General features: G+C 62.6%; 1 protein-coding gene and 1 long non-coding RNA gene across 4 annotated transcripts in view; both read right to left on the bottom strand.

Annotated features, from left to right (window-relative positions):
• The window catches only part of SHISAL1 (shisa like 1), a 135,112-nt gene that overhangs the window by 67,283 nt on the left and 44,208 nt on the right, over positions 1–23,621 (bottom strand). The window contains exon 1 of one of the 3 annotated variants that reach the window (XM_058741063.1): positions 9,618–9,869. The exons of 1 other annotated variant lie outside the window; for it this stretch is intronic. Coding sequence is in view for 1 of the 2 variants with exons in the window: in XM_058741061.1 (XP_058597044.1) it covers positions 8,828–8,855 (28 nt within the window). In the remaining variant the exon portion in view is untranslated. Of the gene's footprint in view, positions 1–8,827; positions 9,124–9,617; positions 9,870–23,621 lie in introns of those variants that run through there. One more of the 3 variants, XM_058741061.1, reaches the window with a different exon arrangement.
• On the bottom strand, positions 4,256–5,866 carry LOC131518718 (uncharacterized). The gene is made up of 2 exons (XR_009265256.1): positions 5,219–5,866; positions 4,256–4,490 (listed from the first exon to the last, which is right to left on the bottom strand). It is a non-coding gene; the product is annotated as an uncharacterized LOC131518718 (long non-coding RNA).

Below are 23,621 nucleotides of genomic sequence, written 5' to 3'. Positions count from 1 at the left end.
CGCCCACCTTGGCGACGCCCACGCCTGAGGCCCCTGCGGACTGACGGCCCCCCGGTGGAGGCCGGGGCCAGGGCCGGTGCCCCTCTGAGACCCTGGTTGCCCAGCCCTGCACTGGGCACGGAGCGGGAGGTGGCAGGCGGCGCGGGGACGGGCGGCGAGGAGGCAAGAGGCCCCGGCCCCGGCCTCGGACAGTCCACAAATAAACTGCTCATCCCCCTTCCCGACTGAGAGAGACAGAAAATAGCTTTCACACTATATTTTCTGATTTTTTTTTTTTCCCACTTCACTGCTTCTAAATCGATCCAGAACAGATTGTCCAATTGTTTGAATTTCAGGAGAAAAGTCTCCTAATCTTTCCTCGGTCCTGCCCAGAATTCTGCCGCGCCCTAGCCCTCTCCTGGCGATCTGGCTGGAGGCGGGGGCTCCCCCGGGGCTGGGGGGGGGGGGGGTGTCTGTGCTCTCTGGTGGCGCTCATGCCCAGGACTCCCCGGAAACGTCCTGTCCCCGGAAGAGAAGGCTTTGCTCCTCCGGGAAGGACCGGACTCGAGGGGCTCTGCAGGCAGTAGTGGGGCCACTCGGGAGCCCGAAAGCCTGGGTAGAGCTGGAAGCCGCCACCCGCCTTCCTCTCCCCTGCCCGTCAGGAAAAGTACCCTGGGTGCTGGGCTGAGCCACAACCTAAGCAACCGTGAAGGGCCAGCATTATCCCTGTTGAGCCAGCAGCAGGGCAAACACTCCTTAACTTGCCAGAGTCAGGCCACTGCCTTGGAGGCCAGGCCACTGGCGAATGCTACTGCCTTTCCACCGATGCCACGGTCAGCCACGCCCAGGCGCGGAAAGCTTGCAAACTCCTTTTCCTGGGCTCCATATGCGTCGTCCCTTCTGCCTCGATGTCCCTCTACCCCTTGCCCCTTGACCTGGTCATCCCATACTCTGCCTCCTGGGATGCCACCTCCTCCGGGAAGACCTCCTTGCTGCTCCGCCCCCTTTCTCCAGGCAGCATGCTCCTCCAACCGCTGTCCTCACCGACACTTGCTCAGTCCCTCACGCAGGACCCCGACCCGGGGCGGAACAGGCAACTGTGCCTGGACGGCGAGCTCCAGGCACAGCTTCCGGAGTGAATGACCGGGCAACGTGCACCCGAACAAACGGCTTGCGCGCTCCTGTCTGACACCCGGCCCCTTCCAAGGAGGCCACAGATGACAGCGCAAACCAGGTTCTAGATAGTAAAGGTGCCACTGCCCTTGACCTCGAGGTCCAGATGATGCTGGGCAAAGCCAATGCAGCCCCTCCCAGACCTCACCTCCTCCCCAGGATCTCGCTACCCTGCATCTGTCCCCCCAAAGAGAAGGAGCTGGGTGATGGTGACAGACCAGTGGAAACACGTGAAGGGCTTGTTTCCGGAGCACTCTGCCTGGCCCCTCAGGGCCCCCACCCGCGTGGGAGGCAACCCTCCCAACCCCGGGACGGGCAGGCCTGGCTCAGGCTGGCTCTGCCCTCCCGCCTGCCCCTTCCCCGACCCCATGCTTCGGGCCTCCTCGGGAGGGACTCGGGCGGCTCACAGGCTGGTGCTCCAGATCTCTGCCTGCAACGTGCCACCCTGTTGCAAAGCCTCCCGTGCAACCTGTCCCCCACCGTATGGAGTCCAAACACCTCCTCCGACTTCCCGCGCAGCTTCCCAGATTACAAACTACGCTCAGACACGCTGCCTCTGTGCATCGCCACCCCCCCCCCCCCCCCGAGGAAGCGAGCGGCCCTCCCGAATCACGCAGGACGAGACAGAGGTTCAGAGGCGCACCCGACGGGAGGCGGCCACGGTCGGAACTCGACTCTGTCCGGCTCAGAACCAAACTGCCGGCGGCACCAAGCGGCCTGGGCCCCCAGACTTGGGCCACCACCCCTGGTCCCGTGGAACGGGGACAACAGACGTTTGCCCGGGAGATGGCTGCAAAGCCCGTTCTATCTCATGGCTCGTGGCCCTCAAAAGGAAGCCCCCTCCCCACTGCCCTGATCCTTGGCCTGTGATGCTTCCTGAGAGCTGTCGTTCCTTCCTCCCTCTGTCCGTCTGTCCCTCCATCCATCCACCCACTCACCCGTCCAGCCCCTGCCGGCCCGCCCCTCCACCTTGTCCATCCTGTCCGGGCACACCTGGGCTAGGAGCTGTGTACAGAGCTAAATCGGGAGAGACGTGGTCTCCATCCTTCAAGGACAGAGAGAAACTCCACTGCTCTGTGCCTCCTGGATGCTTCAGTTATTAAACACGACAGTGGTGACAATGACGGTACCATTTCCTGGGCACTTACTAGGGGTCAGGCTCAACGCCAAGCACACTCCTTGCATTTACTCATTTAACTCTTGAAAGAACCTTGTGAGGGGGCCGCTATCCCCATTTCCTAGACGAAGGCGCTGAGGCCAAGAGAGGTGACGTAACTGGGGTTTGAGCCCCGACGGTCCCTCCAGAGTTCTGGGGCCGTAAACAATGGTTGTCACTGTAACTGGCCCAGGAGCCCACAATGTCAGGATTCTTACCTGGAACCCTCAAAAGCACCCCTGTAACTTATCACTACCAACGTTATCCGCCTTCTTTTGCCAAGGAGGAAACTGAGGCCAGGAGTAAAACAAGCAGCCGGACGCTGGGGCTGGGCTGTGAACGCAGGAGGGGGGACCGGGGCTGGCCCCCGTGCTGCCGGGCTCTGTGGTCTAATGGCCCCCTCGATACGTTTGTTCATTCGGTCAACAACCACTGCCACGGAGTCCCCCGCTCTGGAGGTTCAGGGACGATCAGGTGCGGTCCCTGCCTGGCTGCTTCAGGAAGGGCCGGAGCGATACAGACAGCAACAGTGACCTTCCCGCTCGTTGTGATAAAGCGAGAAAACAGAGAGCTGGCGGGCTCGTGAGCGCACGCTCCGTGCACACGAAGCACCTTCTGCAAATCCTACCTGGTTCTCACCGTAACCCGTTTCGCAGACGAGGAAACAGAGGCCCAGGGGCCACGGCACTCGCCCCGGGTCACAGAGTTCGGAACAAGCAGAGGGGAAACTTGTCCAGGGTGGAGGATCTGTGCCAGGAGCCTCCCCCCAGCTCTGCCCGTTGCCCTGACAACGGGCCTCGGCTCCGAGGCTGGGCCCACTCCCCAGAGGACTTGGGGTCCCGGGGATTCGATTCCAGGAAGCCATCCCCAGACGATGCCACATTCCCGCCCTGCTCCCTGAAAAAGTGAAACAACAAAGACCTCAGGAACAAGCTGGACCCCCGCTGAGCTGAAGGCCGGGCCTCTGGGGCTCAGTGGTGATGCCCGGCTTCCTGCAAATGGGCAGGGGGGGGGCCCTCCCCCATTTTCTGGAGGTAGAGACTGAGGCTCGGAGCCCGCAGATCTTGCCAGGACCCACGTCCTGAAGCCCAGCCTGAGCTACAGCCCAGGAGGAGCAGAGCTCAGAGGGAAAGAGAGGAAACTTTCTAGACTTTGGGATTAGTGTCTGTGGTTCCGACTGAATTTTTAGAAGTTCCATATAGCAGCTTATACTTGTCCCTCTACCCCCCTCCCCCCAGCCCGAGCCCACGGGATCCAGAACCTTGAGTTTCAGAGCCCTGTCTGCCTATGACCCTGGACGCCTCGATTCCCCTCTGGGCTCTGTTCTCCTTAGGGAAAGGGAGACCCAGAAGTTGGCCTTGGGGTTTCCTGTGGCTGCTGGAAGATAATGGATATGAAAGGGCTTTGTAATAAAGGAACCTGCAAATGTTAAAATCGGAAGATGCCACTGGGAGCCCAAGCCAATGTGAGACCCGCTTCAGGATTTTCCTCAGGCTCCTCCTCTATCCTGAAATGCCCCCTGCCCTCCTCTGCCTGGCACACTCCTACTCACCCTTCAAGACCCAAGCCAAAAGTCACCTCCTCCAGGGAGCCCTCCCTGCCCCATCAGGCAGGGTGGGTGGGACCTTGCAGATGCCTGCTTTATTCTATTCTGCCCACACCCCCCCGCCCCCGCCCCCAGCACAAACACACTGCAAAACCCACCCGGGCAGGGTCCTGGTCTGATCGTCTCTTGCCTCCTGGGCCTGGCACCGTGTCCGGACACAGGGTAGGTGCCCCGGAAATGTGGAAGGAAAGCAAAAGCTAAAGGCATTTTCTGTTCGTCTACAAATCCAGCTGCACACCCGAGATTCTCCCCGCAGAGGAAAAAGGAGCCCGAAGTGAAAGCAAATCACCATCGTTTCCTTAACCAGCTCAGGGAGCCGCGGAGGAAATTCTCACACTGGATTATGGGAGGGATTTTATCTTTATTTTTAATTTGTGCCAATATCTAAGAAAGTGGCACTTTATCCTGAGCCCATCATGCACCGAGGAGCTTCGAATCTGGCGCAGGAGGCAAACTTTCCCGGCCCAATTTCCCGATGCACGGCTCTTCTCTGAGGCTTGCCAGCGAGGAATAATCAGATTATGTAGCTGGGTTTTAAAAGATCACGGTTTGTCTCATTTTCCAGGGAAGTGTGAACTAAAAAAAAAAAAAAAATTTTTTTTTTTCCCTCCCGGGGCTCTGTTAAGAGCTTCCAGAACTTAATTCAGTGTTAAATGGGTGTAATTTGGGAAACTCATGCATTATTTCTTAATTTCTCCAGGCGAGCCTGCACACATCTGCTGAGGTACGTGTGTGTGCGGACAGATGGGCGGTAATCGGAGTGCACGCCCCGGTCGGGGGAGGGGAGGGGGCAGGCTGCCGAAAACACGCCAAGTAAAGGCTTCATTCATGGTTGACGTCTAGAAATCTGGGATGGGAGGCATTAGCATTGCATCTCGGGTCCTGCTTTTCCGCCTGGATGGGGGGGGCGGGGGGGGGGTCTGAAGCCTTTTACTGGAGTGAAATTCACCATCTAAGGGTTGGGGGGGGGGTCTGAAGCCTTTTACTGGAGTGAAATTCACCATCTAAGGGTTGGGGGGGGGTCTGAAGCCTTTTACTGGAGTGAAATTCACCATCTAAGGGGGGGGGGTCTGAAGCCTTTTACTGGAGTGAAATTCACCATCTAAGGGTGGGGGGGGGGTCTGAAGCCTTTTACTGGAGTGAAATTCACCATCTAAGGGTGGGGGGGGGGGTCTGAAGCCTTTTACTGGAGTGAAATTTACCATCTAAGGGTGTGCGGAGCCCCCTCCGGGTCCCCCCCCCCCATCCCAGGCAGCCTCTGGGCATCCCAGGCAGGGTGGGGGGAGCCTCTGGAAAACCCCTACCAAGTCTCCATGGTATCCCTGAACACCCCCGGCCTTTAAGGATGCTCGTTCACCGTGACCTTGAGCATGTCACAGGCCAGGTCAGGCCTCAGTGTCCCCATCTGTATCTGGATAGGCAGACAAGTTTCCAGGTCCCTCTCAGGACCCACAGCAGCAGCCTCTGGGGCTTCCCTCTAACCGAGCACATATGCCGGGGTCCCCATCTTTGTCTGACCCCCCAACTTCAGGCTACGGAGAGTGGGGGCTTCCACACCCAAGACCCTACTGGGATGTCTCCCCCAGCCCCCGCCCCCCCCCCCCAACCCTCATGTCCCGCATTGCTGAATGGGAAGACAGGCTCACAGGGCAAGTGAGTCACCAGTGAGTGGCCAAATCAGGAGGCCCAGAGAAGGCTCTCCAGAAAATTTCTGACCTGGTCACGACCAAGGGGAAAAGGAGAGAGGGGCTTGTCACAGGTGGGCCTAGCTGATACGGGAGGTGGGTACTTTTAACAGGGTCTGGGGTGTCAAGACAGCCACAGTCCCAGCCGGAGAATGATCTGTTTAGACGCTCAGTCATCAAACAATCCGAGCCCTGGTTCATCTCTGAAAGGGACTCCCTGGGGACAGGTCTGAGGCCTTGGGATCTCCTCCATTTCCCCGGGGGGGGGGGGGGGGGGGGAGGGGTCACACATAGACAAGGGGTCAAGGAATGTGCGGGGCCGGAGGCAGGGAGTCAGGAAGGAAAAAGAGGTGGGGAGAGAAAAGGAGGAGACGGCCCTGTGCAGGGTGAGACCAAACAGGGCTGGGAGCACCTGCTGTCCCCAGGAGGGCGCAGCCCAGGCCTCTGGTCACCCTCCTCGCTTTCGCTGGCTCCAGATGTTCAGGACACCACCCTACAGAAGAGTGTGTAGGAAACAAGGCCCTCCTGTTCTTAGAGGTTGACTGCTGTTTTGGTGAATTCTAGAAAGGGCCACTGGGCTGGGAAAAGGCACTTCTTGAGGGAGCTGGGGCTGGGGCTCTCAGTTCATCCTGGGATCAGTGCGGATCTGTTGTGTGACTCAGCTGGGGAGACGCAAGCCAGCAGAGGCTGGGTTAATAGAGGCAGAGCATTCCCAAGAAGGGAGGTGATACCTATCACTGGAGCGTGAGACGGGCCGCTCTCTGGACCAGTCCAGGGCAGAGCAAACAGAAGGAGGTGAGACCCGAGACCCGCACGGCATCTGGGGAGCCGCAGGACAGCCCCGAGACAGGAGCTGGGCTCCAGGCAGCGCAGTGTCCTGGTTAGGAGCGTGATCCCGGCAGGGTCACCCGTCACTGCTGTTCTGTCGTATGACAGCATCCACAATCGCGGGGCCCGGTGCTTGCTCAGCACAGCACCCGGCGCCTAGTAGGCTTCCTGGCTTTTGCTACCAAATGCTGTCCTGCTGTGGGGAGGTGCCACCTTGTGCCCCCCTCACCGAAGCCGCGGATCGTAGGCAGGCAGCTGAAGCGGCCAGGTCTGGTGTCCCCGGCTCCCTCCCTCTCCCAGAAGCCAAGGGCCGGCTGCGGCCGGAGGCACTGCTCTCCCGCAGCGTGGCCAGAAGCGGGAGGGCTGTCGAGGGTCTGGCTGACTGATTGTCCCAGAGGGCTGGACACCAGACCCGCCTCATCTTCCCCACCTGCCCTTCCCTCTGCCCGCCCCGACCTGGGACGCCCGCCGGCGGGCCACCTAACCATCCTCCCCTCCTCGCTGCCCCACCCCTGCTTCTGAACCCTCGCCCGGGCCGGGGCTGGGGGGCGTCCAGCTCCCCGGCGCCAGGCCCGCTCGGGCTGCACCATCTACCAAGCGTCTCTCTAGTCCTGCAGCATCCCCCCCCTCCCCCGCCTGATCTGCATCTTCAACCCGCAGAGGGTCTCTGCCCAGAACACCTTCTGCTCCTCCCGTCTGGCTGATTCGGGCCTGCCTTCTGGAAGGCTCCCCGCCCCCCTGCACCCCTCCTCGGGCCACCCCCTCCCCCGGGGGGTAGATCCTCCCCACCTGCACCCCCACACCTCGGCTTCCCCCAGGCAGGGCTCCAACCCCACTGGCTCATCCGGGGGCTGTTTCCTCAAAAGCTGCCAAGGGCAGAGGTGGGGGGGGGGGCTTGCTGGGTTGTGTGCGAGAAGTGAAGGAATGAACGGACGGATGGAGAGCAGGACCGGGGAGTGGCTCTCGGCATCTCCCTGGGGCAGGCCCCCCTCCTCTCCTTCTCCCCCCTATCCCCCCTGCAGAAGTCTGAGCAGCCCTGGCCGTGCCCCCACCCGGGAGAGGGGGTGTGGGGCACACGCACACCGCAGATGATGCTGGCGCGCGCGCACACACACACACACACACACACACACACACGCACACGCACAGCTCCAAGCCAGACTGCTTCTCCTGACCTCCCCGGGAGCCCAGTACCTTCCAGACGCCTGACACGGAGGAACTCGGCGTGACAGCCACGTTAAAGAACCTGGCAGGACCCCCCACCTGGGGCTTTCACCTTGAGCCCCGAGGTACAGGGGCCACCTGGCTACAGGGAACTTTCTGGCCACCTCTTGCCCTGCACTCACCCCCCACTCAGGACAGGCAAACAGCCTCCCTGGAGGGATGGATTCTCTGCAGGGGGGTGTCCTGCCCCGAGCAGTCACAGATTCAGGGTTGGGGGGGACCCTCCGATTCTGGACAACCGTGACCAGCGTGGGGGCTGGCCTGAGCTGGCCCCAGGGGCCCCGGGGTTATTCTGATTCTGGTTTTGAAAGCCATTTCCAACCATTTCCCGAAGACTCTGCCCGTCGGTGAAAATGTCCCGACGTCCCGCTGGCCCACATGCTTCCTGGTCACATTCAGACCATCGGACAGGTGACGAGAGCTGGGCTGACGGAGGAATCCCCCTCGGCCTGGCTCTGAGTGGGGCCTAACTTGCTGGCTCAACAGTCTTTCCGTCAAGGCCCAGAATGAGATTCACAGGACACCAGTGACCGAAGATTGTCTTAGACACACCGGGGTCAGGGTCCTCCATCTACAGACTAGGGCACTGAGGCCCAGAGAGGGGCAGCTAGCTGCCTGGGGTCACACAGCCAACAGCACCCGATCAGAACTTCCAGGGCCTTCTCAGCGCGACCTCACAGAGGTGGCAATGGCTGCCATGCCACTTTACAGATGGGGAAACAGAGGCTCTGAGGGGTCAAGCACCTTGCTCAAGGTCACGCAGCCAGGGAAGCCAGGGCCAGATAGAGGCCACCCGCTGTGATTCCTGGCGAAAGGCACTCTCTGCTCCTCCCATCCAGGTCCCGGGTTCCTTGGGCAGGAGCAGTCACTAAGCCAAGGGATCAGAGAGGCCGAGAGAGGCAGAGTAGGCACAAAGAGGCATACAGACACATTCCCACGGCAGATTATGTAACTCCCCTTCCCTGGCCCCATCGCCCCAGGGGTGCGGCCCTGAACCCGCGGCGCGCACACCGACCCACCGGCCCGGGGCCCACCAGCCGACGCCGGCTCTCTCCAAAGAGAGGACAGTTGGAGGCGCCAGGACGCGCTGGCATTTCTTCCTCCTCTCTTTTTTCCTCCGCCGGGCTAACCAATACTAATACTAATAATGATAACAATAATTAGAATAAATATAACCTGAAGACGCTTGGGGTCTCGTTACCATGGCAACCGCTGGCGTTAATGAGCTGCCCAGGCCGCCGCCGGGCCACCCCGCCCCGGGCGCGGGATCAATATTGATTCGGCCCCGCGAAGCGGCGGCGGCGGCTCCACTGGGGCCACGCGGCAGGCGGGGAGCCCGGGGCGCGCTCCTGGAGGGGTCTTCCCGGTGGCCCGCGCCGCCCGGCTGGGGCCCCCGGAACCGGCCGGGGCCCCAGCGTGCCTCCGGAACTCTGTCCGGCGCGCACGGGGCTCTCGGCTCGCTGCGCTCCCGGACTCGGTCATCGGACGCCGGTCCCCACCTCGGACGCGCGTTCCGGTCCCAACTGCCGCGTACCGGCACGACGCGCTCCGGACCGCTCCTCGGAGCCGGGGCCGGGTCCTCTGCAAAGGCTCGGCGACCCCGACCTTGGGCGGCCCCGGCGCGGACCCCAACGCCAGGGCGCCGGCGACCCCACACGGCTCCCGCCCCCGGACTCTCCGCCGGGCGGCCCCGGCCCCTTTTCCAAAGCGCGCCGGACCCCCCCCCTTCCCCCCCCCCCCCCGAGCCACCGAACGCTCCTCTCCCAGCGCGCCCACCCCTCCCCGGCCCCGGGGCGCCCGCACCCCCTTTCTCCCGGGGAGCCCGGGCGCCGAAGACCCCGCCCCCCCCCCACGCGCCCGAACCCTCCCCCGCCAGGAGCCCCGCCCCCGGCCCCCCTCCGCGAGGCGCTCGGACCCCCGCCCGGCGCGCCCCTCCCCCGCCCGGCCCGCCCGGGGCGCCGCTCACCTCGTGCCCGCCGCCCGCTCGCTCCTCGCTCCGCCGCCGGGAGCCGGCGCCCCGCGGGGCCGAGCCGCCTGCCGGGGGCGCGGGGCCGCCCACGCCCCCCGCCGCCACGGCCGCCGCCGCAACAGTTGTCCCGGCCCCGGGCGGGGGCCGCGGGGACCCGGGGGCTGGGGGTGGGGGGGGGTGGGGGGGGAGGCTCCGAGGCGCGCGGGGCGCCGGGGCTCGGGCCGGGACTCCGGCTGGCGCTCCGGCCGCCCGCCGCCTGCCCCGCCGGCTCCCGCGGCTACTGGGCGGCCCGCGCCGGCCCCGCGCCCCGCGCCGCGCCCGCCGCCGCCGCCGCCGCCGCCGCCGCCGCGCTCATGCTCGCCGGCCCCGCGCCCGCCGCCGCCACTTCACTCTTTGCCGCTCGCCGCTCGCGCCGCGCCCTCTGCTGCCCCCTGTCCGCGCTCGCGGCTCCCCGCCGGCCGGCCCTCTCCCCGCGCCGCGCTCCCCCTCTCCCCGCGCCGGCGTGCGCCCCGCCCGCCCCGCGCCGCTCGCTCTTTCTCTCGCTCTCCCGCTTTCTCTCCCTCTTTCTTCCTCCCTCCCGCTCTCCCCTCCCCCCTCCCTCCCTTCCTCCCTCTCGCTCTCCTCCTCCTCCTCCTCCTCCTCCTCCTCCTCCTCCTCCTCCTCCTCCTCTCGGTTTCTTTCCCAGTCTCCTTCTCCCTTCCCTGGGCGGCTCGCTCCTTCTTCCATCCCTCTTTCTCTCGTTCCTCCTTCCTTCCTTGCCACTTTTCCCTCCCCTTTTTCCTCCGCGCTCCCTCCTTCCTTTTCCCTCTGCTTCTCTCCCACCGGGGGCTCGGATTCCCGTCTTCCCAGCCCCCCACACTCCCCGGCCGCCTTCCTGGCGCGCCCTGTCCCTTCTGCCCCGAGGACCCAGTCCTGGCGGCCTTCCTGCCACAGGAGCACCCCCCCTCCCCGCCCGGCCGGGGCCGGGCCTTGTCTCCCCAGACCCTTCTCCGTCCAGGGAGACATTCCTTCTGGCCAGGCCCTCCCTGCACCAGGTGGTCAAGGGCAGGGTCGGGCCGGGGGAGGGAGTCGTTCACATCAGACAAGATGCTCAGCTCGGTTTCCAGCGGGAAAAGACGGACTTCCCTGACCCCCTGACCTCCGCTGGGGCTCCCCTCCCCTGTGCCAGGTCCTTCTCTCTAGACCCATCCTCCCCAACAGCCCGTTTCCTATTGGCCCCCCATTTCGCCCTTCACCTGCAGGACGCGGCTGTGCCGCGTGGTGGACTTGAGCCAGGGAGCCAACCTCAGTAAGCCGGTTCCCCACCTTCTTCTGTGCGGGGCCCAGTGACCTCCAGTGGTCGGGACCGTGGGGGACATCACAGGGCCCCCACAGGAGGCGTGGTGATGAGGATGGCTATAAGTTGCTCATCTGGGGAGGGAGACTAAGCCTGAGAGCCGTGGAGGGCAAGTCAGTGCCCCCCGCCCAGTGCAAACTCCCCGGGTCTCTCCCATCTTTGGATCTTCACGTTTATAGATGATTGAACTTCACCAGAAACTAGGCTGAGCCCTTCGTACACCACCGCACCGCGTGGCGTCCTCCCCGTGTTACAGGTGAGGCGGCTGGGGCTCAGAGAGGTTAGGGCACCTGCCCCGAGCCACACAGCCGGCAAGAGGCAGAACCGGGGCTCCAGCCCAGATCCCCCTGCCTTCCAAACACGGGCTCTCCGCCTGAGACGGTTTTCTTCCCTAAAGAGGTCACGGCAGCACCTCCCTCATGGCATATTGCGGGGATAAATGAGACAGGGCACGTGTGATGCCCTTTGCCTGCACCCGCAGACCCTCCGGGTAGTGGGTGGGGGGCGTGATCATCCCACGTTGTGCATCATCCCATGCACAAGACAGGTTGAGGAACAGGCCGGAGTGCTCATGGGTGTTCAGGTTGAGAGGGGACTGTCCTCTGTGGGCAGGGGCTGTGTCCTGGGGTTCACTGAGACCTTACAGAGTGGGCTGTGTGCATGTGTGTGTGTGCGTGTGTGCGTGTCTCCCGGGGTGAGGGATCTGTGGATGTGTGGGGCCTTCAGGGGGTCGCAAAGCCTCGTTATTCAGAACCCCCCTCCCCCATCAGGTCGCCGAGCGGGGCTCTGGGCCTGTCCCGTGTCTGGTGTGCGACTCACGGAGCTGGGACCAGCTCAGTGCCCTAGGGAGGCTCACAGTCCAGTCGGGTGATGACTCAGGATGTTAAGCCTCCATCAGCCCTGGTTTTCTACCCGCTGGAGCACAATCCCGTCCTGGCATCCACGGCCCAGCCGGCCTTCCCAGCCTCCCCCGCAGCTGGGCGCCCTGAGCTCCAGCCACATCAAGGCCGCTAGGGGCTGGGGTTTCCCAAGCCGGCCCCTGGGTGGACTCCTCAAGCCTCCACTACCCCCTGGGCTCCAGGGCCTGCACCTTCTCCTTCCCCGACCTTGGACAGAGCCAGGTTGCCTCCCTGAGCCTCCGTTTCCTCGTCTGCAAAATGGGGTGATTTTATCCACCTCAAAGTGTCAACGTAGAATTAAATGAGCGACTGTGTCATAAAAGAAGTGAGCACCTGGCACTCAGCTGGAACTTGATCTGCATCAGTGTCCCTTCTGTTCTTCCAGGAAGTCCCCAGTGGGCAGGAGAAAGCATGGGCTTTGGCACCGGTCAGCCTTGGGCTTGAGTCTCGGCTTGGCCGTTCACCAGCCGTGTGATAGAGGGCAAGTTCGTTCACTTCTCCCAACTCCCGTGTACTGGTTTCCGACGGCTGCCGTAACGGGGACCCCAGACTTGGTGGCTCAGAACGACACATATTTATTCCCTTGTAGTTCTGGGGGCCAGAAAGCCCAAAATCAGTGTCCCTGGGCGTCCACAGGGCTGCCTCCCCGCGAGACTCTGCTCCAGCTCCCGGTGGCTGCCAGCAGCCTGGGCTCGTGTCACTCCCTTCAAGGCCAGCACCTGCTCATCTGTCTGTGCTCCTCCTCACGTGGCCGGCTCCTCCGGGCGCGTCAGAGGGCCCCCTCGGAAGGTCCCCTGTGATCGCACTTGGGGTCCTCCGGTAATCCAGGGTAATCCCCCGTCTCAGGGCCCTGCTTTAATTATATCTTCAAGGCTCCTTTTTTTTTTTTTTTTTTTTTTTTTTTCCTTCTTGCCAGATCAGGGAAGATCCCCAGGTTCGAGGGGCTGGGGCACAAGAAGGTATCTCTGGGGGTGGGGGTGGGGGTGGGGGTGGGAAGCATCCTCAGGCTTCGGAGCTCCAACCAGCCGGCAGTGTGCCTGCACTGAGGGGGCGGAGGGGGGGCTCCGAGGGCCTCTGGGGGCCGGGTGAGCCGAGCCCGGACCCTGGTGTCCGTGCACCCAGGCCACAGATACTCGTGTCTCCTCTGGGGGCCCGGCTGGCCGGGGGGGGGGGGGGGGGGGGACAGGTGGGGAGGGGGGTGTGTGTGTGTGCAGGTAATGACACAGACTGCCGTGGGAAATGTCACCCCGTCTCTGAGCCTACTGTGTGTCGAGCTCCACATCCACCGTCCCCTTTAATACCAACCCTATTTACTATTTCTCTGCCTTCGGGAGGCCTGTTCCCCCGCAAACGCTGCTGCTCACCGGGGCGGGCAGGCGGGAGGACTGGAGATGACTCACGCTCTCTCTCCCCGTGAAGAGCAGCCTTTTCAAAGGGCTGGCTGGGGAGGGAGCTAAATTTAAAGCCAGGCCTCCCGACAAGATCACCTGCCACATCAGAATCATTGCCGTTTAATTAGAAGTTGGGGGCACGAGGCGTCCAGCAGAGGTCCGTGAGGGAAGCCCCCTTTGGGAGGGAGCGAGGCCCGCGGAGGCCGAGCCCCTGGGCTGGGCAGGGGGAGGGGTGCCAGCGTGCACACCCCCAGCTGCTCTCCCCCCCCTCCCCCCCCCCCGGGCCTCTGAACCACCTGAGCCGACTCTCAAGTCCCTCCTCCCTCTTCAAGATCTTAGGGTTCCGACCCCGAGTCCCTGTTCCCCCAGTTCAAGACAAGGCCCCGGGGCTCAGAGACACTGGAAACCTCACCCCCCAGAGTCACCCATGGAGGATGTGGCCAAGCCTGGATTTGAACCACTGGCCTGGCTCGGGGCTTGTATTCTGGGCCATCTGGCCACTCGGTCCCCCCTGTGGGGAGGACAGGGGTGATGGGCAGCCCACTCACCTCTTGCTGGCTGTTTCCTTCTCAGTCCAAAGAGGCTGCCCCACCTCTGGATAAAGCACTTTGAAGGGCCCTGGAGGGCATCACGTCCACCCGCCTCGTTCACGGAGGACATGAGCCCCGGGAGAGTGGGAGGAGCTGGCCAGCAGCCAGGCCTCTGGGCCTCCCAGCCCCGCCCCCTCTGACGCAGGAGGCCAGTTAGGTCACGGCCACCCTGGGACCTCGCTGCTTACGCTCTCCCAACTGGCCACAGCAGTCACGTGTTGCAGAAAAGCTATAGCTTCCCTGTGGTGGCAGGGCCACGGGGTCGGTGGGATGGCCCAGCGATGGGGGACCGGGGCCCCGAGCTCGCACCCGGCGGCCCGGGCCAGGCTCTCGGTCCGTTTGCTCACCCGGAAGACGTGGTGAGTCTTGACCTGCTCAGAGCCAGGCACATAGTAGGTGCTCACGGTGTGAAAGCCACTGCCGTGGCCGACTGCCATTCTGAGGATCTGGGAGACCGGATGCGGTGAGCTGGTCGCCGATCGCCGGGCCCAGAAAGGCTGTTCCGTGGGCCAGACGGGCCACGGCGACACCAGCACGTGCTGGGTCCTACAGGCCGTGAGCAGGGCCATAAACTCACCAGGGGCCTCCTCGGAGTCTCCCGCTCCTCCCTGCTCCCGCCTGCCTGCCTCCTGGCCGCAAGGTGTGAACACAGCTTCTATTCTGGCCCTGGCAGGAAGCCCGGCAGGGCCACTCAGAGGCGAGAAGAGACCGGGTTTCTGTCTGCATCCAAAGCGCACGTGGCAGGCCCATTTCTAAAATGTTCCCACCACCACCTACCCCCCCGCCCTGGCGTTACGCTGACATGACATTACGTGCCCAAAGGGGTTTTCTAGATACAGTGGAGGTTACTGATCAGTTGACCTCAAGGAGCTGATCCTGTGCCTGAGCTGATCGCAGGACCCCTTCCAAAGCTGGTGTCAGAAGAGGGAAGTCGGAGATGCCAGTGGGCGGAGGGCCCACACGAGGGGGGCTCATGCTGAGATGGGGGGGTGGGTCTTAGGGAAAGGAGGTGAGAGCAGCCCCCAACCCAACCAAAGGAAAAGGATCTCCGTCCTGGGCCACCAGGAACCGCATCCGCCGATCCTGAAGGAGCCCCGGAAAAAAAGTCTCCCAGAACTTCCTCTCGAGGGCCTGTCTGGGCTGATGCCTTGATTTCTTTTTTTTTTTTTTTTCTTTAAAGTTTAGTTATTGGGGCGCCTGGGTGGCTCCGTCGGTTAAGCGTCCGACTTCGGCTCCGGTCACGATCCCGCGGTTCGTGAGTTCGAGCCCCGCGTCGGGCTCTGTGCCGACAGCTCGGAGCCTGGAGCCCGCTTCGGATTCTGCTGTGTCTCCCTCTCTCTCTGTCCCTCCCCCGCTCGCACTCTGTCTCTCTCTCAAAAATAAATAAAACATTAAAGTGTATTTTGAGAGAGAGAGGGGCAGGAGGGGCAGAGAGAGAAGGAAAAAGAGAATCCCAAGCAGGCTGCCCAATATGGGGCTCGATCTCACGAACCAGGAGATCATGACCTGAGCTGAAACCAAGAGTCAGACGCCTGACTGACTGAGCCCCCCAGGCACCCCTGGGCTGACGCCTCGATTTCTGCCTTGTGAGACCCCAAGCAGAGGACTCGCTGAGCCCACCCGGCCTTCTGACCTGCAGAGCTCTGAGGTAATAAATGGGCACTGCATTTATTAAGCGCTAATAGAAAAACCAATACACTCAGCCACGACTGGGTGCCAATTACTTACTTAATTTTTATGGGGTGAGGATGCTTACAGCCCATCCCTCCCGCTGCTGGTCTTTGTGCAGCCCAGCCCTGACCTAGCCCACCCCTCTGCCTGTGGCCCTTCTGTGGTTTCCTCGGGGACCGTGGGTATTAAGTCCCGGCAAGCCTGTGGGATTGGAGCCGACCGGTGTCCTCAGTCACTATGACAGTCTCGCAGGTGAGGGACTCGGGAGGGTCACACCGTGACTCCACTTCTCGCGAGCGGCAGGAGCTGGGGAAGCAGGGCCCTGGCCGTGAACCCTGGCCCCCTGAGAGCCAGCTGGTGGCCGCGGGCAAGTTCACCTCCGGAGGCGGGAGGGGGGCGGGCGGCTCTCAGGAGGCACCGCGCAGGCCCACACGGGAGGCAGAGAGGCCGCGCTGGGGACAGTGAGAGACCTCCAGCCAGGCCTCGGATGCCCGGCCGGTCTGTCCCCCGACCCCGGCACGCGTCTGACTGATAGGACCTCCGTTCCCGTGTCCGTCCGGGTTTGGACTCTGCTGCGGCCCGTGGCTCCGGGACTCCGTGTCTCACCAGCACCTCCAACCCGGGGCACGGATGACGGAGATTAATACGATGCAAATTGGTGGGTTGAGCCGAGCACCCTGAGCCGAGGCCTAATTTGCACGCAACCCGGCCCTCCCCGCGGGCAGGCCCCGGAATAATCACAACAACAGTGATGATCCGGATCCTTGGCACGTACGGAACCTCTTCAGCTCGGGGCCGTCCATCGGCACTTGCGCCCAGAGGAGACGCGGGGTGTAGGGGCGGGGGGCCACCCTCGTCTCAGGGCCGCAGGAGGGGGCCCGGCGAGGTCCCGGGACAGGCCCGAGGTCACGCTGCCGGTGAGAGGCAGGTCAGGGGCAGAGATCCGAGGGCCTCGCTGCCCCGGCGGCCCCTCCTCAGAAGCTCCGCCTTGGGAGACTGGGGCGAGGGCTTTGCTCTATGGAACGGTCACTGGAGAGGTAGGGCGAGGCAGCTGAGGCCCAAATAGGGGTCTCCACCCTGCGGCGGCATGACCCCGGCCACCTAATCTGTCTGGGATGACGATCTACCTTTTCTCTCGAGTTAAGTGGACAGCTTCTCGGGGCGGGAAGTGCGCCTTCCCTCTCCCCGCTTCCTGGGTGGGCACAGGGTACCGGCTCCGTAAACATATGCACTCAGTGGGTGCTCTGTGCCCCACGGCGTCACTTGGATGCGCCCCCGAAATCGTCACTACCATCCCCGAAGTTGCTTCTGCACATTCTGTTTACAGCTGACAAAACAGGCCCAGAGAGGTTAAGGGACTAGCCCAGGATCACACAGCTAAGAAGTGGTAAAGCTGGGATTTGAACCTGGGTCTGTCCATCCCCTGCCCTGGCCCCGTGCTCTCAGTGCCACGAGGAACAGAGTAGAGAGCCCTGGGACGGGAGCATGTCCTGAATTCAGGGCCCTCCGGCTCAGACGGCGTGGGGCTCTGGGGGCTCAGCCGGGTGCCGCTTCTCGCGGGTTTGACCCAGGCAGGTTGGGAGGGGTTGGGAGGCAGGTTGTCTAGGGTTCTAGGGTTCCACAGGCCCCCCGCGACCTGGATCGGAACTCCAGGCTTCTCTGACTTTGGCCTCTCCAAATATTGTCAGTTGTTTGACTTAGCCTCCCAGAGCCACGTGTCCTTGCAAGATCTCGTGTTTCCGGGGAGGCCCGGGGAAAGTGGAGTCTTTGGTGGTGGGTTCAAGGCATCTGTCTGAATTCCGTTCCGGTGAGACTCTTGGCTGTGGGGAGCGGGCCCCGGCCCGGACAGCTGGGCGGAGCCCGTGACCCTGACCCGGTAGCCCCTGCCTGTCCGGTCAATGTCCCGGCACAACTTATTCACGGGTCAGCATCCACCATGAGTCGGACCCTCCGGAGGCCTGCTCAGGAGCCTGAGGGGTGCGGCTGGGGTGAGGAGACTAAGAGGGGGGTCACAGGCTAGGACGCCCCACAGGCCGTGTCCCAGGGCTCTTCTGGCTGAGCAGGGCCAGCCCACCCCCGGCCCCTGTAGAAGGAGGGGAAAGTCCAGCTTCTGGAACCCGATTCGTATACCCCATGCCAAGCCCAGACTCTGCAAATACTCCCTCATGAGCATCCCCAGCCCCCCATAAGGGAGGCTCTGTTAGTTTTGCCCCATTTCAGTTGAGGATAAGGGGGGATCAGAGAGGTTAAGTGCCTTGCCCAGGGTCACACAGCAGGTAAATAGAGGCCTGTCTATCCTGTGTTAGAATTCCAAGCTCAGAACCGTTTACGCCAATACCCCTCTCTGGGTCAGAGAGAGTGCGGCCTCACTCTGGTGCCCTGGGGGTGCCTTTGTGTCCGTCCTGCCCACAGGGACTAGACCATGGCGGGGCCAGGCTCCCTGCGGTCGGTTCTGTTCAGGCCTCGCCCTGAGGTCTCCCCAGAGCACAATGCCCGGCGCCGGAACCCAGACCGAAGACAGCATCGGCTGCCTTCTCCTTTCAGAGCCCCGTGGGAGTGTCCTGGCCAGGGACGCACCTGCAAAGATAGGACCCCAAACCATGGCCCACGAGAGCAGCCTTCCAGGATTGGCACCAGGAAGCCCCACCGCAGATGAGCAAACTGAGGCTCAGAAGTGTCCGGTGACCCGCCCAGGGTCATCCGGCACGTTAAACCCTCCCGTCGCCTTGATGTCTTTTAATGTGAAAATTACAAACCAGCCGTGGAGCACGGCTCCTGGGTCCGCCTCGTCTCGCAGCAGGCCCTCGGATAAGTCTCTTTCCCTCTCTGAGCCTCGGTTTCTTCACCTCTGAGATGGGGACAGCAGTTCCTATCTTTCAGGGCCCTGTGATAAACGGCCAGCTGAGGCCATGTTGGGAATGCCTTCGTGTAAAGCCCGGCACGCGGTGCGGACCCTGCTTGGCTAACCGCACCCTCTACCCCTGCAGGTCGCCGGTGCCCGTAGCTCGGTCTTTCTCTGTCTTCCACCCACAAGGGCACACCAGAACCAGCTTGGGGACGAGCACGCTGGGAGAGGAAGGCGGGAAACAGAGTCATCAAGCACGGCGTGGGGGGACTCTGGGGTACCTCCCCACAGGTGGAGTCCGCAGGGCCGACGATCCCAGAACACCCTTGGCCGAGAGCATGGGGCCTGGCGGTCAGAGAAGGATTGGATGGTTGCCATGGGTGCAGAGGCCAGTCCGTGTGGGTGCCCTGCCCGTGACCCTGTCGCGGCCGGGGGCTTCCCGAGGGCGGGCCTGGGTCCGACCCCGCTCCGCGTCCTTAGCGTCGCAGTGCAGGGCCCAGCCCCGAGGTGGCCTTCGTTCAAGAAGCTGTTGTCTGTGGTTGTAACCGGCCTGGGTGAAGCGAGTCTGCAACGTGGCCCCGATATTTTATTAATAAGCACTTGCCTCACACCTTTCATCGGCAGCTCTCCCAGGCGTCCCCAACCTTAATTAATTCTCCCCGCACCCCAAACAAGCTGCTCGTCCCTTGGCAGATGATGATGTGGGAAGTCCTTAAAGGTGCCGTGATTAATCCCACCGCGCAGTTAGGTCCCTCTCTTCCCCCGGCAGCTACTCCCTCCCTCTCCCAGCTGTCGGCGGGGGGGGGGGGGGGGTCTTGAGACTTCAGACCCTCCCTGACTTCAGACCCCATCAACTCGTGCTGGATTTGGCCTCAGCCACCGCCCCCCCCCCCTCCCCAGCTGCCCCAGTCCCCCCTGTGCCCTTTCCACATGGCAGCCAAGGGGATCCCGCCCAAGCACAACCCCAATCCTGCCTCCTGCCTGCCCCAAGCCCTCCCCTGGCCCCCGAACACCCGTGGACACACAGCCTTCTTGCACCCGGTGTCTCATAGCCAGCCACCGAGGACACACCGAAGGTCTGCGGTTTTCTCCACGACAGGTTTCTTTCAGGCTCCCGGGTCATTGCCTCTGTGCTGCCTCTTCTAGAATGCCAGTGATTTCTGCAGGAGCTGACACGTAAACAGTGCCCTGGAGACGACTGGCTCCGACAACCCTTCCTAAAGCGACTGCCTGCGCCCCAAAAATGAGACTGGGGCTCCTTCGGGGATTAATTAATCAATACGTTCCGCAGGTACTGATGGAGCTTTTGTAGGTGCCAGGCACTGTCCTGGGTGCCCCGGGACGCATCCGTGGACCCTGGGCACCTGCAGGCGAGTGGCGAGGATCTCACCACGGCATCGCTTACCTGCCTCGGGGCTGTGGCCCTCCCCCACCTAGCTGCCCCCCTGGGCCAGGTCCCCCCACCCCGGCTGCCCACTCTGGCCTGTCCCCTTGCCTTCCGGATCAGGGCAGCCCGTGGACCAGGCCCTCTGTCAGCCTGTCCAAATCTGAGTCACTTCTCTCTCGGGACAGCAGGATGACCTTGCCTGTGGGCCCCCGGAGCTAAGAATAGCCCGGGGAGCTGAGAACCCGCCGTCGCCCCTCCCAGCCCTGTGTGCAGCCGGGGCGAAAGGACCCTGCCGCCCGCGGAGGGGACAGCTGCTCCCGGCATGTTTGGGCGCGCGGCTGAGCCCTGCCAGCTGTTCGGAAGAGGAGAGGAGCCAAAGGAAGGGGGGGAGTTTCCGACTCCAAAAGTGCCGAGCCCACGCTTGGCCGCTGTGCCGCCTGGAGTACCGGGAAGGTGCTTGAGCCCTGGCTCTGCCTGTCATCGGTGAGTGACCTGTGGCAAGCCACCTCCGCCTCCCAGGTGAGGAAATGGCACCCTTGCTTCAGCCTGGGGAGCTGGTCCACGGCCCCTCCCTACCCTGCGCCTCCGAAGCACCCGGTGTGGGTCTCGTGCGTCCTCGTGGGAGGGGCGGGGTGCAGAGACTGGCACACAGATGAGCTCCCCAGGGCCGGGCTGGCCGGGAGAGGTCATGGCCACGCTCTGTGTCCCCGAGGGGCAGGGCTGGGGCCGGCAGGGAGACCGTAACCCCAACCAGTGGAGCTGAGAGAGACGGTCCCGTCGGGTAGAGAGCGCCCCGTTTCTAGGGGCTGCCAAGTGTTAGCTGGTCCTCTGCTCTTAAGGGGGATCGAAACAGTGACTCACACATATGTGGGCCGATGTCTCCTCGGGGGTTTCATGACGCTGGGGTTTATCCGGACCCGGGGCCAGTAGGGGCAGGCTGTGTAGACTGTTGGCCAAAATCCGATGTGCATCTGCCAGGCTGCTCCCGGGCGCCCCTCCATGTTTCCACTGCCCAACAGGCACGGGAGGGGAGACGGGACGGGACGGGATGACGGTGGCCCTGCAGACCCCCGTCCTGGCCCCCAGAGCTGGGCGGGGGGTCGGAGGTAAAGCCACGACCACAGGCCGGGCGAACGTGGACGGGGTGGATCTGATCCCCAGATGTGGCCGGAGGCCCGTGGGCTCATCTCAGGAGCCAGAGAGGACGAGGCAAGGCCGTGACCGGAGCAAGAAAATGCTTCCCGTGCCGCTGGGCTCTGGGCGAGCGATTCACTGGCCAAATTCGCCCGGTCTCACAGAGGCGGAGCCTGAGGCTCTCGGAGGGTAGGCGAGAACTCCCCACGATGGGTGCACCTTGCGGGTTTACTGGAGGATACGAGGCAGGTGGCAGCGGGGTGGGGTTGGTGGCAGGGACCCGGGGGGCTGTGGTTCTCCTGTGGCTTCCTTGCTGGAAGGGGAAACGTGCAGACCTCTGGCTCTGTTCAGGGCCCTCGGTCCCTGTCCGCCTCCTGAGGTCACGCAGTTGTGGCTCCCTGTCCTGCCCATCAGGCTGGGGGCGGGGCTTATGCCTACCTGGGCCTGCATTCCTGTCTCAGGGACCCTGAGGCACCTCTGTCAACACGGAGACGCATGAGCTGAGCACGGAGAGGTTTAGACCGTGGGCAGGGCCTGGCGGGGTCCCCTCCCGGCCCCAAGTCTGGCCTCAGGGGCCTAACAAGGGACCCTCCGCTTGCAGCTAAATTCCCATTTGTGGTGAGCTGGGGCGGCCCCGCCCCTCCCCTGCACTCCCTGTGCCTCCCGGCAGGTAGCCGGTGCTCACTGGTGCCTGACCTCCCAGCCCCTTTTGAGAACCCTCCGGGGCCACTCAGTGGTGGCCACAGGGCTCCTAAGGGTGCCTCTCGGCACGCAGAGAGCACCTGACCTGGGCGCAGCGCGTTCTCACCCATGCCCTCGCGGAGAACTCACGGCAGCCAGTGGGGCCACACGCTGATTGGAGACACGAGCCGGCCACAGGCCGGCTTGTCCAAGAAGGCCCAGCGGCCGGCCCAGCGGCCGTCGGAAGAACCGGCTTTCTAAGCCTCGGTGCAGGGCGCCTGGGGGGCTCGGTGGGTTAAGCATCTGACTACGGCTCAGGTCACGACCTCATGGTTTGTGAGTTCGAGCCCCGAGTCGGGCTCTGGGCTGACAGCTCGGAGCCTGGAGCCTGCTTCGGATTCTGTGTCTCCCTCTATCTGCCCCTCCCCTGCTTGTGCGCTCTCTCTCTCTCTCTCTCTCTCTCGCTCAAATATAAATAAACATTAAAGTAACCTTAAAAAATAAAATAAAATAAACCTCAGTGCAGTCACAGAGGCTTTTGGGTCATTTGAGGACCAGAGACTCACGCAGTCGAGATATTCGGGGCAGAGCTGTGACTCAGATGCCCCTCTGCTTCCCAGTCTACTCGCGGCCAGCAGCCCGAGGGACCCCTTCGCTCCCGGGTGCTCAGGCTCACCACGGCCCCATCCCAGCCAGAACCAAGGCAGGCTCGTAGCCTCCCTTCTCTGCAATACTCTCTCTCTCTTTTTAAATGTGTATTTATTTTATTTTTGAGAAACACAGAAAGAGAGAGAGAGAGACAGAGGCAGAGAGAGACAGAGAGAGAAAGAGAGAGAATTCCAAGCAGGCTGTGCTAACAGCACAGACCCCGAGGCGGGGCTCAATCCTTCCCGGGTCTGTTTTTGCAGAAGCACCTCCCTGCCCATCTGGGCACTTTTGCTCCTTTGTCATGTTGTTACAAATACACCCAAGTTCTGGAGCAGGGGGGCTGGGGGGGGGGGGCTCCTGTATCTGCTGGCTTCCTGCTGTGCCTTCCTGCTGTGCCTCCGGGGGGTGCCCCCCCCCTGCACACAGTAGGCCCTTAGCAAAGCTTTGCTGAACGCTCGGGGACATTTTGCAGAAATGTGAGGCAGCTCACCTGCTGCTCCCGACTGTGCCAGTGTTTTTAATATTTTTGTTCCATTTATCAGAAATCAAGCCTACGTCAAGCACGGCAATACATCTAAATTGGTTGATTAAAGCATCAGGAAGAAAGTGGTGCTTTGCGGCAATTAAACCAAAGCCACGGGAAGATTTGGAAATATTGTGATCTCTTCTGCGGTTTTTGCAAGTAGGGTTTCTCTTCCTAGTGAGTCCGTGGTCTTTGTTTCATTATTTCTTGTTTTTTGTTTTTTTTTTTCCCCCCCTGGCTCCTCCCCCCTCCCAGGGTTGCGGGATACACTGTTACAGAAAGTGACTTTCAGTCGTGACCACCCAGCACTGTTTGCTTTTGCCGATTTGGGAGCCCAGGCTTATTGTGCGGCCAGGAAAGGCCTGGGGGCCTGGGTGTGACTCAGGGGTTGGGATTCAGAGGTTGAGGCTTCTCTCACCATCGCATGGAGGGATCAAGGGGAACCAGCCTGGGCCAGAGGCTGCGTTACATGAGGCAACCCACGCACCTCCAAGACCTCCTTTCCTGTGCCTTTCTCATGTGTCCCTTTCCTCTACTCCACTGTCCTCCTTGCTGCTCCCAGGACGTGTCTCGCACACGCCTGCCTCAGGGCCTTTGCACGGGCTGGTCCTGCTTACCAGCTAGTTCTGCTGTCCCCCAATATCTCCACCCACCCCGGGCTCCTCCTTCCTTCCTGCCTTGGCTGACACACGTGCCCTCCCCGAGGCGCCCTCCCCTCCTGACACTTCCTACCTGCCTTCTAGGCTTTTCCCCCTGGGGGGTTCGCTGTCATCTGCTACATTGCATGCGTACTTGCTGCTTTGCGAGGCGTGAACAGGTTTAAGAGTTCTTGAGGCGGTGGGGGTTCAGATCTGAAGGCTGAGGGAGGCACCAGGGCCCCCTCCGGGTTTAACGGT

This window comes from Neofelis nebulosa, chromosome 8, assembly GCF_028018385.1.
Source record: "Neofelis nebulosa isolate mNeoNeb1 chromosome 8, mNeoNeb1.pri, whole genome shotgun sequence".
In the NCBI taxonomy this organism is placed as follows: domain Eukaryota; kingdom Metazoa; phylum Chordata; class Mammalia; order Carnivora; family Felidae; genus Neofelis; species Neofelis nebulosa.
Note: the sequence above shows the minus strand (reverse complement) of the source record. Positions and strands in the feature narration are given on the sequence as shown.